This window comes from Antedon bifida, chromosome 1, assembly GCF_963402885.1.
Source record: "Antedon bifida chromosome 1, ecAntBifi1.1, whole genome shotgun sequence".
NCBI lineage: Eukaryota > Metazoa > Echinodermata > Crinoidea > Comatulida > Antedonidae > Antedon > Antedon bifida.
The window spans coordinates 8873008-8886372 of NC_136226.1; the positions used below are offsets into that span (position 1 = coordinate 8873008).

General features: G+C 33.7%; 1 protein-coding gene across 1 annotated transcript; it reads left to right on the forward strand.

The window, feature by feature from the left end:
- Nucleotides 1-717: 717 nt before the first annotated feature.
- LOC144840900 (zinc transporter ZIP10-like) lies at nt 718-13326 on the forward strand. The gene is made up of 9 exons (XM_078696985.1): nt 718-838; nt 2459-2912; nt 3299-3458; nt 4051-4226; nt 6518-6700; nt 7301-7379; nt 9308-9838; nt 10376-10563; nt 11205-13326. Exons 2-9 carry the CDS (start codon nt 2475-2477, stop codon nt 11337-11339), a joined length of 1890 nt encoding a protein of 629 aa, XP_078553111.1. The 5' UTR covers nt 718-838; nt 2459-2474; the 3' UTR covers nt 11340-13326.
- The last annotated feature ends 39 nt before the right edge of the window (nt 13327-13365 follow it).

The following is a 13365-nucleotide window of genomic DNA, read 5'->3' on the forward strand; positions in this document are numbered from 1 at the left end:
TTATTGTTATGTAGTAGGTACGTGTGCGGATACAACGTGGTATCATTACCACATAGAGGAAATAAAAATAGATTTATTAGAATGATACATATATTTTGTTTCCTCCATGAGTATTATTAGGCCAAGCTGTTTCTCTGGATCTTAAATACCACTCGATGACCTTGAAATCCATAATGAATTAAAAAATACACCAACGCAATTGACCCATGATAAATACGAATTAGCAAGTAATATTTTCGACAAACATTGTAAAATATTTCTGACCATGGCATGGAACACACGAAATGATATCTATATATAATACAATTCCTTCTCAAACTTAATTTATACATTTTCTTATTTTTTAATCTTTTTCAGTTTACTTAATTTTTTTGTAATTTGTTCTTAAAAACAATACACATTATTATAGGCATCTGTACATAAAATCAAGAGGCTAATTTTATAGCTCCATTGAAATACAGTACTTGTTTGGTCTAAACCATGGAGTTCTAAAATAAAAAATACAGTAACGTCCTCTAGTATATAATATAAATAATATTACAATGAAATGAATAAAATAAAATACGTCACTGGACTACGGAAGTGATGCGCGCACCGCATGACGGCGGCCGGCCGGCGGCCACGTACTACTCTATTATTAATTGTTAGACCTTTCATCAAAGAGCGCCACCTACGTAACACCATGTTTACGTCATCTTCTTCTAGAACTTTTTCACACGGCTCGCCATTTTCATTCACACGGCACCCCAAAAACGAACTGTTTTCACGAGAAAAACAAATTTGATTGATCAGAAGTTCCCAGCCGGCGCAGTGTGGTGAGTGCACAGAAACCCAAACTGTGAGTAGGCCTATATTTGTTATTGTTCATATATATTTTTATCATGTATTTTACTATATTACCGTATATGGCTGAAGACAAAGAACCCAGTCAGCTCAGTCAGCAGCGAGGCTAGAGATTGGCCTAATTAACTAGCCTAGGCCTAGCCTAGAGGCTTAGCTTAGATAGAATAGAAGTTTTAATAGAGAGGATAGGGCCTAATAAGGGCCTACTAAGGGCCAGGCTAGGCTAGGCCTAGTAGGGCTAATATAGAGAGAAGGAGGGCCTACTCTAGATGGCTAAGCCTATCTAGCAGCATGGGCTAGGCCTAGGTAATGTTTTTTAGTAGGCTTACTAGAGTCTATGTATTTTGGCCTAGCTAGGTGGAAAATTGTCCATTTTGCCTTGGCTTTTAGGGCTAGGCTTGACCTATACTAGCCTACTATATACAGTATTTAATTCTTAATAATAATTAAGTAAAGGTATGTCTAAAATTAGTCTAGGCCTATCCACATGGTCAACCAAACATCATAATTAATAAATAATTATAGGGTAGGCCTAGGCACAGTTGACCGTGTAAATTCATGTTTATCTTAATTCTTATCAGCAAGGTCAAATGTGCGTCTAATGCCATGTTTGCGATTGACAGCAAAATCGACCTTGCTCCTTATTCTCTGTTGTCTTATTGGCACAGCCACAGTGAACTATACTATAGTCACAAAGATGACCACAGCAATAGAAAACTGTGCATAGATAGACGTACATCAATTATGCAGATAAAAAATGTATAACTTTTACAGTACATGACTTCCAGTGTTAACATAATATTGCGGTTTAAAATGTTGTCTTATACACAGTGTACACTTTGTTTAATTGATGTTCCAATAGTACTAGCCAACATACATACATGCATTACATTTTTTGGCAAATACAGATTTCTCCTGGGTTTGACTAGTGAGTGCACAGCCCTTTTACTGTAAGGTCATTTTTATAGGTTAAGCCACTATAGGCCCATTATTTGCTATTTGATCTATACAGATTAACCCGATGGGAAAATGTTTTTAAACATTACTTGGCATGAATAGTAGTAACTGTACACTATATTGACATTTTTAAAGTACAAGTTCTGGATTTAAAAATCTTAGCCCTTATAAGTTTACTGTATGTTGAATTAGGGTTTGTGCTATTATGTATTACAGTATAAGAAAACTTTAGACAACTTCAAAATAGCATATTAAGCTGGTTTACTGGATTTAAATTTATGAAAAATACAGTAAGTAAGTATGAACAAATCTCTATGGTATGAATCCTGATATTAATAGCAATCGATATTATATTGTACACAGTGTTATCTTTAATGTACCAACTGTTAGAGATAGATCATAAGTATAGATACCTATTTTATCAGTGAAGTACAATTGCAGAGCACCAGAAAATGCTATTATATAATCTATTAAGTTAAATACAGTAATCTAAACTGTGTACCGTATTCCGTGGTTGTGACTGATTTCAGTCATGTGATAATTGTGATTCGTATTAATATTATTAATATTAATACTGTATATTCACAACGTTTCACAAACTGTAGTACTATAAAACACACAGTACACAGTTTGACTAGGAGTGTTTTTTTTCCATTAGGAATGGGGAGATCGAGATGAATTTGAAAAACACACACACACGTTCGTTTATACTTTTCTGCTACATCTGTTTAGTAGTTGGCGTTAAAGAAATATCCGAAAACAGGTTCCATGAGACTCATAGTCACTCCTACCGACCAAAAAAAGGCATAGACAATCACACATTAGGTCATTTGTATGAGGAAGAAAGTCTAAAATTAATTTTTACCAAACATGGTAAAAACGGGACTATGGACTACGAAGCCTTTCAAGATTTTATAATACACCTTGGACTTGGAAATGATCCAGATGAACCGCATGATGATCATGATCATGAAGATCACGATGATCATGGTCATCAAAATCACAACGATCATGACCATCACAATCACATTGAGCATGTGAAAAATGGAAAAGTCAAGCGGGTGGTTCCACGTGTAAATGACACATCAAATGTACATGGTGCGATTAATCGGGTAAAGTATAGAATTCTAATATCAACATTATGAACAATTATTTTACCTTTAAAAGTGTTTTTTTTTTAACCCTGTCCATACAGCTGTAAATTATAATGTATAATGTTGTATGAGACCCTCGATGCAAAACTGTTGCCTACATTTAAACATAAAATAGTTTTCTTTTTTTCCCTATACATAATAGAATTCACCTGCGAACGTAAATAGGAATAGTTTTGATTTTTACATACACATATCCTTTTCTAGATAATCACAATTTACAGAACCTAGATTATTGTCCCACTCGTAAGATTTCTCTTGTCCATCGTCAAATGCACTTTTTCCATCCCAAAAAACGCCACTAAAATTTAAAACAATTGGTTAAATAAAAAAAATTGTTTTAATAGTGTCTACCAGCTGATGAACTGTATTATAGCCTTGAAACGAGTGCTCCTGTGACAAAAGAAGACTTGTTGACGATTTGCCCAGTTCTTTTACATCAGTTGGATACTAAAGCCTGTAACCAAAAGCAAGCAAAGACAGAGGAAAAGATTCCAGTTAAACAAGGTACGTTTAGTATTGACTAGAAATAACTGATCAATTAACTCTATGAATTAATTGATTTCTGAGTAAATATTTCAATTTATTATTATGAATAAGAATCAATAATAAAACCTTTGAAACTAGAGTAAAATACCACATTGAAACATTTTGGTCTATAACGCTTTGCATTCAACTAGTGGTAGTGAAGTGTGCCAATGCGTATACATTAAAAATAGTATATGCCTTGCATGAACACTACAATGCCCGATCACATGGGCAACATATGTGCATCATGCCATTCAGAAATCATGCTAGGAGTGCTGTGTGCAAATTGAGATTTCGTCTAGTCGACCATGGCATGCATTAGGTTATGCACAGTTCATTTGTAATGCGTACACAAATTTATATTTGCACACATTTCAAAAGTTGTCACATGATCCCTGCATGGCCAGACATAGAATGCGAAGCGGTTCGGGACCAAAATTCATGCACTTAGTACTCCAATACTAAAACACAGGATTCATTATTTCAACATTATTTAGTTTTTTAAATATTTATTTCACAAATAAAATATTATTTAATGTTAAGGTTAACCCGTTTCATTTTATCTGTTTAGTATGGGGCTATAGTTTTGCGTCCGTCACCATCATCAGCCTGGTGTCCATAACTGGTATTCTGCTTGTACCATGCACAAAACGTTATCCAGTTATATATACCAATCTCATATCATTCCTCGTAGCAGTTGCTATTGGCGCCCTCATGGGTGATGCTCTTCTTCATCTATTACCACATGTATGTATCTGTTCATTTTTTTAAAAGTATTATTAATACTAGTTAAAAATTGCTTCACAGAAAGTTTAGTTATATTGTAATTGATAATAAAAACAATTCTAAGACATTACGTTCAGTTTAACACATCATTTATACCCCCACGTATACGCCCCCACCCTGCCAACTGCGTAATGTGGTGCTTGAAACCACCTGGTTTTTGTTTCAACCTAATCAGAAGATTAACCGCAATGTAAAGACACCATGGATAGGTTTAATACAGTTCAATTGATTGTCAAACAAAGATTTATCGCGATAGGTTAAAAGTTGTGTTTATTTATTAAACTACCTGTTCATCATGTTTATATGTAGGAGGATTTGATAAAATATTGTCAGTCAGAATGAGCAAAGTATCATTCATAGAGGTATTATTCAACTAGAGAGCGAACTAAGAGACAGTAAAGTGATGAGATTATTCAAAATGGCAGCCGCATCTGTTCAAAAATGAATAAATTAAAAATATGAAACGCAATAATTAGATCAATACTTATAGTTTTTGCAAGATAAGTATATATTGTTTATGATAATTAACTTCAATTACTTTATTTTAAAGTATTTTGTATTGATTTTTAGTATTTGATTTGACTGTAATTTTTCTTTTACGAAACTGTACTACTGTAATTTGAAACACAGTACTGTAAACTACTGTACTACTGAAAATAGATAACGGTATACAGAATGAATAAAAGAAAAGAGTACACGCTCCAATTGATACACTCTGCAAGTGGCCAACATAGGTGTGTGACTAAGTAGTGTCTGCGCCATCAAACTGGCTTATCTGATTGCCCAATTGAGGATGCAACCTTATTGGGCGGTCCCCTCTCCATAGTGACTCTTTGAGCTGTGATTGTAATGGAAGGAGTTGAAACTCTAGTTGTATTAATGGTAATAGCTCCATGTTTTGAATACTTAAAGCTCAGGTACAGGCATGAAGTTAAAATTTAATATAGGGTTAAATGTACATAAAACAAATATTTGTAACAGAAATCACGACGAAAAAACATGAATTTCTCTTAAAATGGCCAAATAGAAAATTTGGCAAAATGCTGCTATAAAAGCCAGACAGACATTTTTTCAGTAATGTAATACCATATCTTGTGACTCCCTAGAATGTGAAAAAAAGTTGGTGGTTTACAGTTGATAACTTTTGCTACCCGCATTCCCCCCACCCCCCCCCCCCCCCCCCCACTGATAAGAATTTTCAAGAAAATTGTCTAGCACAATAACAATTCCAAAAGTCATGAAATAGCGGAAATTATAGATCGATAATTTAATTAGAATGCATGATCAATAGACATATTTCTAATGGAAAACAACTATAATGCTAAAAAATGTACTAGATTTATGGGTAATAAAAAGTTACATTGGGATAAAAGCATAAATTTCTTGGTTGGTAATGGTATAGCATTTACTAATTACACTCCAGAGAAGTATCTGTTATGGTTATTTAAAAACTAGATACCACCACCTGTACTAATATATCAAGCCGTGGTTAAAAAATACAATGGACTAGAAAATCATAAATTTAATAGCTCTTGAATGATGCACTCACTTACATTACAAGGCGTACAGGATTGTTCACAGTGGGGTTTGATGAAAAGAGGCCCAGGGGTGAATTGTTACTGTGTGTTGGTACGGTATCTAAGGAATATTGCTACCGAGTCAGGTTCTGTTTCTGCTGCCAGAAATATACCGTATATTATATGGTATATTTTATATACGATATCTTTTTTGGCTGCAGAAATGGGTCACATAAAAATATACTGTGTATTGTATATATCATATAAATATCTTGATACAGATTGTTTGTGGATATTATATGGTATATTCCAATATATACCGTATATTGTGTAACCCATTTCTGCTGCCTTTAAAATATACCGTAAATTTGTTTACCCATGACATGAGGTGACGTGTTTGGTGGGATGGACTTTTGTCCCCAAAACCAGTTAACAGCAAACCGTATTTTATACTGTAATTTTATACCATTGTTTTGAGTCATTTGCAGCAGAAACAGGCTCTGAGTATCTATGTACCGTATAGTATATATGTAGGGTTTTTTGTTTTTAATAAAATCATTGAGCTTACAATGACTAAGAAATTAGGAAGATTGATTGTGATTTTAACAATGAAAATAAATGGACATACAAAATACACTATTTTGAGCATATAAAATATGGTAAACCATATGTGAATTACGTACTTCTTTTGATTTTTATTTTCTATTGATGTAATGGTTTGTTTATTAATTATAGTCGTATGGTGTTCATAGCCACAAAGGGCATGATGATGGTGACGAAGAGGGCACAACAAAAGCGTCTACCATCGTTTGGAGGGGTACGGTAGCACTTGCTGGTATACTACTATTCTTCACATGTGAGAAATGTATGCGCCTTTTTAAAGAAAGAGAATCCCACAAAAAATCCAACAAAACAAAGGTGAGACCATTAAGATTATCAAAACCAAATTCATAATTTCTATAGGACAGATAAAACAAATCCCCAGTGTAGCCAAACTTAATTTCATTCTACAGATGTTGTGTTTAAACATATTATTTGAATAATTTCATAATAAAATTAAATTAAAAATGTGCATTATATGATATCAATTCAGTGCATTTTCTCACATCATCCAACTGTATTTTGATTTGAAATAGAATTAATCTAAGTTTTATTAAATTTATTTGTTAAAATTAATAAAATAAATACTAATAATATAATTCTACTTGTATTGAAATGTAACATTGTGGTATTTTGTTTTGTTTCTCAAAATATTATAATATATAATTAAATTTAGTGGTAATATGTTTGAATTATTATTAGGTGTGGCAAATATAGTTTTAACATCGAATACAACACACTTTATTTCCTCCATAGTATTATGTTTGATGCAGTTACTGCTTAAATTATCTACATAATAGTTAGAGTGAACCATATGCTAATTATCAGCATGCTTAAAAAAAACATTTGATGTGAACCAGACCTGTTAAAATATGAAGTGAATAAATTATGCTAATCTATATGTTCCTAATCTACTAGAACTCAAGTACTGATGAAGTTGATAAAAATAACAAGCCTGCTGAAGAACCTTTGATAAACAGACAGCCATTAATGTCAGGTACAGTACTATTTTTTTCTGCTGAAATATGCAGAAATAAAATCCAAAATTTAATTGACTTCATTTCTTCTTCAAATATTCCCAAATGTATACCGTAGTTCCTCGGGTATAATCCCACCCCCGACTTTACGATTACCTTCGCACGCAAGCATATCCCCGGGCAAAGTCTCAGTGTATAATTTAACATTAGGCCAGAGGTGGGCCTAGGCCTACTGTAGCTAGCTAGGCCGACGTAAATTTCTCAAACCAAAAAAATAGAGTAATTTCTCTGAATTTGGCTGACTTAAAACTCATCAAACATTGTTAAGTTGAATACAACCTAAGGCTAGCATGCCCCGATCGTCACGTTCTGTACATCCTTTCGCCGTCGTGTACATTCTTTCTTGTTGTTTACACTACTGCAGGTCACTACTGTGCATGCTTGATTACCGTAAAAAAAACCAAAAAAAACACCGCCCTCTATACCGACCGGCTTGTGCAGTAGAGTTTGTGTCACATGCAACAACACAGAGAGCTCGATCGTGTGGGTGAACATGAAGAACTCGTATGATCGAGTTCATGTCGATTTAGGAAGCTAGGCCTAGATCACATTTTAGGGTATTTTTTAAGTAGAAATCTCGGGGAAAATCTATACGGTAGGCATAGCACAGGTAAGACCAATTAGGCCGCCTAGGCCTAGATGGCCTGGCCGTCTAATTGCTAGGCCTACATCGGAATATAGCTTTTAGATAGCCTAAATCGTAGCTAGAAGAAATATGTCATTTTCAGTTCATGCAGCGGGAAATCTCCGGGTATAGTCCCACCTCCCAAATTCGGGCAAATTTCACGTACAAGGGGGGTGGGATTATACCCGGGGAACTACGGTAATAGTAGAGTAGAAATATGTCGGAGTTAAAAGTATGACCAATTATCCATTTAAGAATATTTGAAATATGTTCTGTTTCTGATTGTAATGGAAGCAATATTCCTGTAATAAAATATATAATGTGACTGAGAATATCAGTTTGACTAAAATATAAATTGACAGCTATCATTTTCAATTGGACCCAAAATCAGTTTGAATTATATTACATATAGAAAAATGTTGAGCATTTTTTCAGGTATTTTCACTATTTTGCTTTTGCCAAATAAACACCTGCCTTTTCATTCAATTTATCACCACAATATATCTGTGAGCATACTGTATATAATAATAAAATCTTTATTTTAAAACGACAACAACATGTGTTCTTCCACGAGGCTGATGAAAGAAAAAAAAATATCACAATTATCAAACTGATGAACAAACAAGGAAATTATATATTGAATAAAGAAAAAAGTATATAAAATGTATATTAAAGATGTATTGTCTCTTTGACTAATTCCAAAAAAAAATAAAAATAAAAAGATTTGGAAAAAAAGTGGCTCATTTTGAAGTATCATAATAAAAAAAAAATCATTTAACTGAAATACAGCCATTTTTTTGTTCAAAAAATAACATTGAAAACAAAATTTACCTGTTATTGTGTTAATTACGTAAACTTGTTGTTTTTGGCTCGAATTTTCGACTTAAAGTGAATAACTTTAATATTACTTTGATATGGCCAATTTAAATTTAGAATATTTGACCTTCATTTTTTGTGTTTGAAGGGACAATACATCTTTAATGAATTAATGCTCAAATTCAAATAAAGTAGTCAGTGGTTTCTGTAACAAATAGCAGAGGCTAAAATGGACAAGTTTAACCTCTAATCTGCACACTGCATAAGTTACACAGAATTAGTTTTAAGTCCTTAACGGAAAAGACTTGTAGCTAGAACTATGGCCTTGAACCTGGGCTAATTCTATGCCATGTCTGTGTCCTGTCTTAACTGCCTACTGTAATAATTATACTTGTATACAGTACTGTATTAATTAAAATGATAACAATTGATCATAATATCCTATAGGTTGTCGTTCAGTAACACAAGGGATTAAGTTCAAACGACTGAGCATACAAAACCATAACGATGCACACCTTATACATATACACAATGACACACAGATGCACCAGTTATTCAAAAGCAATGACATTCCAATGGTAAAGTTGGAATGCGGTGAGGACACATGCGATATTCCATGTGAAGATTCCACGTGCCCCGAAGGAAAGTGCGAGAATCAGGATGAAGTATGTAATGAAGAACTTCAAATTGTTAAATCAGAACCGTCAGTTCATATAGAACAAACTGAAGCTAAAGATGATGATGATGAAAGAAGCTTAGGGCACGGACATAGTCATAAACATAGCCACGGTCATGGCCACAGCCACGATCACAGCTTTACTGGGGGAATAGCGACAGTGGCTTGGATGGTTATAATGGGGGATGGCTTACATAATTTCTGTGATGGTATTGCTATTGGTGCTGCATTTGCTAACAGTATAACAGGCGGTATAAGTACATCAATTGCCATCTTCTGCCATGAACTGCCACACGAAATAGGTTAGTGTTGCAAATAATTATATACTGTGTTTTAATGATACTCTAGTACATTGTGCAATTTGTAAAGTATATGTATTTTTAATAGTAGTATAGTTTATTGATATCTTCTGCCATTAAATTCCAATATAAAGTAATGTTGCTCACCAACTCTAGTGTCTTTTGATGTACAGGCTCCCCATTGACGGACCTTTCTTACTCTTCCTATCTTGCATACCTTTATTTATTAGCTGTGTAACCGATGTCCTTTTGTAGAAAATGATCTTTCAGATGAACTCATGCCCTAGTCTTAGGACATCGGCTCTGACACTACAATACACTTCCCTTGTACTTTTTGCAGTTCCTAGAGTAGTTATACAGTGTATAGTGATTTAATAACAATACTACCGTAGTACAGTATAATTTTGACACCTTTTGACAATACTGTAAGGCTTGTGATGACATTTCAGAAAATACTTTTTAAAGAGTAAATTACAGATTATTTGTAAAGCCATTAAATAATAGAAATCACAGAGAATATTAACTGTTTTGATTCTATAGGAGATTTTGCTGTAATGTTGAAATCTGGTATGTCAGTAAAGAAGGCACTAGCTTACATGGGGTTATCATCGTTTCTTGCTTACATCGGCATGATACTGGGCGTGGGTGTTGGCAATATAGAAGAAGCTAACCTGTGGATATTTGCCATGACTGGTGGCATATTTCTTTACATAGCTTTAGTAGACCTGGTAAGTATGGCATTTAGTAGTAGTGGCGCTGCAGATACAACGGGGTGGAGTAAATTTTGGAAAGAGATTTAAGCCTGTTTTCCTGTCAACGTTATTCGACGCTATCGTCATTGATCGCTAACAGTCCGACGATCTTTTGAAAACGATCAAGTTGAAATGATAACGATAGCGAGTACCTTTTCCTGTAAATGTTTACGTAGAAAATTGCTGATAGCATCGAATAACATCGACAGGAAAACAGGCTTTAAGCACCTTAAGGAATGGGACAGAAGAGCATAGAGTACAATATTGTAAATAGGCAAAGGCGGCTTCACGATGGGGCCCAGCTGGCCCGAGCCCTACTAAGTTACGCAAATTGTAATGCAAAAGATAGGATACTAATTTCAGTTTGGCACCTAAAATTTGCCATTCTTAGGCCCTACTAATCCTGGATCCGTCACTGAAGGAGGGGGTCTGAATTATCACCTAGCACACAGACAGTTTTTTATGTTAGAGTTCATCCAATTTAGTTAAATAGGATTCTGTTACTGTTTTCGTTTGGCGAGGTTAAAATGCTCTAGTGTACTTAAGAATTGTCTTTAAATAAAAACATGTTAAAATATTATTCAGTTGCTTACTTAATAATCTTGTTCTGGTTTCAGCTTCCAGAGTTGCTGGAGAGTACAAATATCCACTTCCATTCAGTAGCACTTCAAATGCTTGGAGTTGTGGTTGGTGTCGGGATTATGATCATCATTGGTCTGTATGAAGAAACTATTCAACAGGCATTAGACTAATTGTGTATACAATGTTCTGATTAAACATCGTCATTTGTACGGTCATCCAATATATTCTAGTGGCTTATAAGATGAAAAGAGATGTGAGGGTTTTGGATGTCGTAGAGATAACTACTGTACCTTTTTCAAAATGATAATACACACAATCTAATCTAAGATTGGCTTTGAATCGAAAGCTTAGATATAATCCATCTTGTTTTGGTTTTTTTTTTGATAGGATAGTAGTAGGCGTAGTAGTAGTAGTAGCCTACAAGTTATATTTTAGTTATTCATGCCATTATGACTGTACAAATTGATGTTAGTGATGTCAAAGGTCAACATATATCTGAGAATGTGCATTGTATTCTTGCCATAGTTTGTTACTCATTAATTAATAAGAAATATAAAAAAATACCTAAAGCTTAATGTGCTCAGAAGTAAGTACTGTGCTCAATATAATATTAGTATTGTTTAAAGTAATGTAATTAGTGTATATTAAGTAGTAATTTTCACACATGTCAATCAATGTTTTGCATTAAAAAATCACACCGGTCAATTTAAATCAATGCTCAGTTTTTAAAAGCTATTAACAAATTTTCTTGATCTATATTTGGTCTTTTTTTTTACACAGAATCTTTCTCAGTACATAATGTTCAATGTTCATAAACTGTACCTAAAATGTATTTTTGTTATTGTACTGGTTGCTTTGGCCACCAAATAAATGCAACAATAACACATGTAGTATTATGTTTGCTGACAGCAACCATCATCCCATGTTAGATACTGGATAGCTTCTGGCCTCTTCTTTAATATAGTTTGGTTAGAGGGTTGAGTTAATGCTATGCTATAGGAGGACTGTTGTCAGCAAAAAATACCACAGGTTGTTTAATCAAGGCAATCTAACAAGAGAATATGTATAGTACAGTACAGCTGGTATTTGTCACAGCCAGACATAAGATCAAAGGCGTTACAAGTTCCTATCTTGGCAAGGTGAGCTCATGTGTCCTGTTGTTAGATTGCCTTGGTTTAATGTCGCTAGATACTGTACAATAGGTGGCTGCTTTGGCCAGTGTAGTTTAGATTAAATATACTGTATATTTACACATGTTCCTATATAACAATTAAGAGACACTGGTTAAAATGAAATGCTTTCAATGTACTACATACTGTTCCACAATAAGTACCTCAATCTTCAGATGGTGCTATTAACAGAATTCCATTCAGTGATAATACAGAAATCTGTCTATAGTTTTAACATATTAATCATGATAAATATTTTTAATGTATTGCTATAAATATTACTAAAGATTATACAACATGGATATATTTGTGTAAAGTTATGTTATATTAAGTTAAATCGGGACAAAACAGAGATAAATGAGGACAAAACAGAGTATTATTGGATCTGAGTAACTTTTGAAGGAATCTCAAAACTTCAAGAACAAAAAAAGATGGAATGGAATCATCTGAGATGAAATTGTTGATTTTATTGTATTTATAGACAGGTTTTATAAAAGGGCATGTTTAGGTTTTTACAAAGTATGTGCATGTACAGCATACATTGTTTAGTTGTGCCAAATAGAAGGATAAATTATCAGCCAGTTGTTTAGTGAAGGTTGCTATGAGATACTGTACAGATGAAATGTCAGAAATAGTGTATGTGGGGTCAACCATGAATTTTTGTGAAATATAGAGGAATGCTGAAATATAGAGGAATGCCTGGACATTTTTTTCAGGTTTAGTAAGTTTTTTCTTCCTTTGAATCCCCAGCAGCATTAATTTGGACGATGCTACATTATTGGGAATATCAATACTTTAAACATTTAAACTTTTACTTTTCTTAAATTAAGACCAACACAAAAAGTAGAAATTTATGTCAAAACAAAACTTGTACAAATTCTTATGCATGCCTATTATACTGCGCTATAGTAAGATATTTTTATGTACTGTATTTATGTCTGTGATGTTTTTATTGACAATGCGGCAACAATAAATATTAGCCAAATTATGTGTGGTTTTGTTTTTTGTTTTCGACTAAAAAGGAAAA

Excerpts from the sequence above, each read along its gene's own strand:
- LOC144840900 (XM_078696985.1), top strand. The coding sequence starts at position 2,475 with ATGAATTTGAAAAACACACACACACGTTCGTTTATACTTTTCTGCTAC. Across the intron at positions 3,459-4,050 it reads AAAGATTCCAGTTAAACAAG|TATGGGGCTATAGTTTTGCG; the intron begins GTACGTTTAGTA and ends TTATCTGTTTAG. Across the intron at positions 10,564-11,204 it reads ACATAGCTTTAGTAGACCTG|CTTCCAGAGTTGCTGGAGAG; the intron begins GTAAGTATGGCA and ends TTCTGGTTTCAG.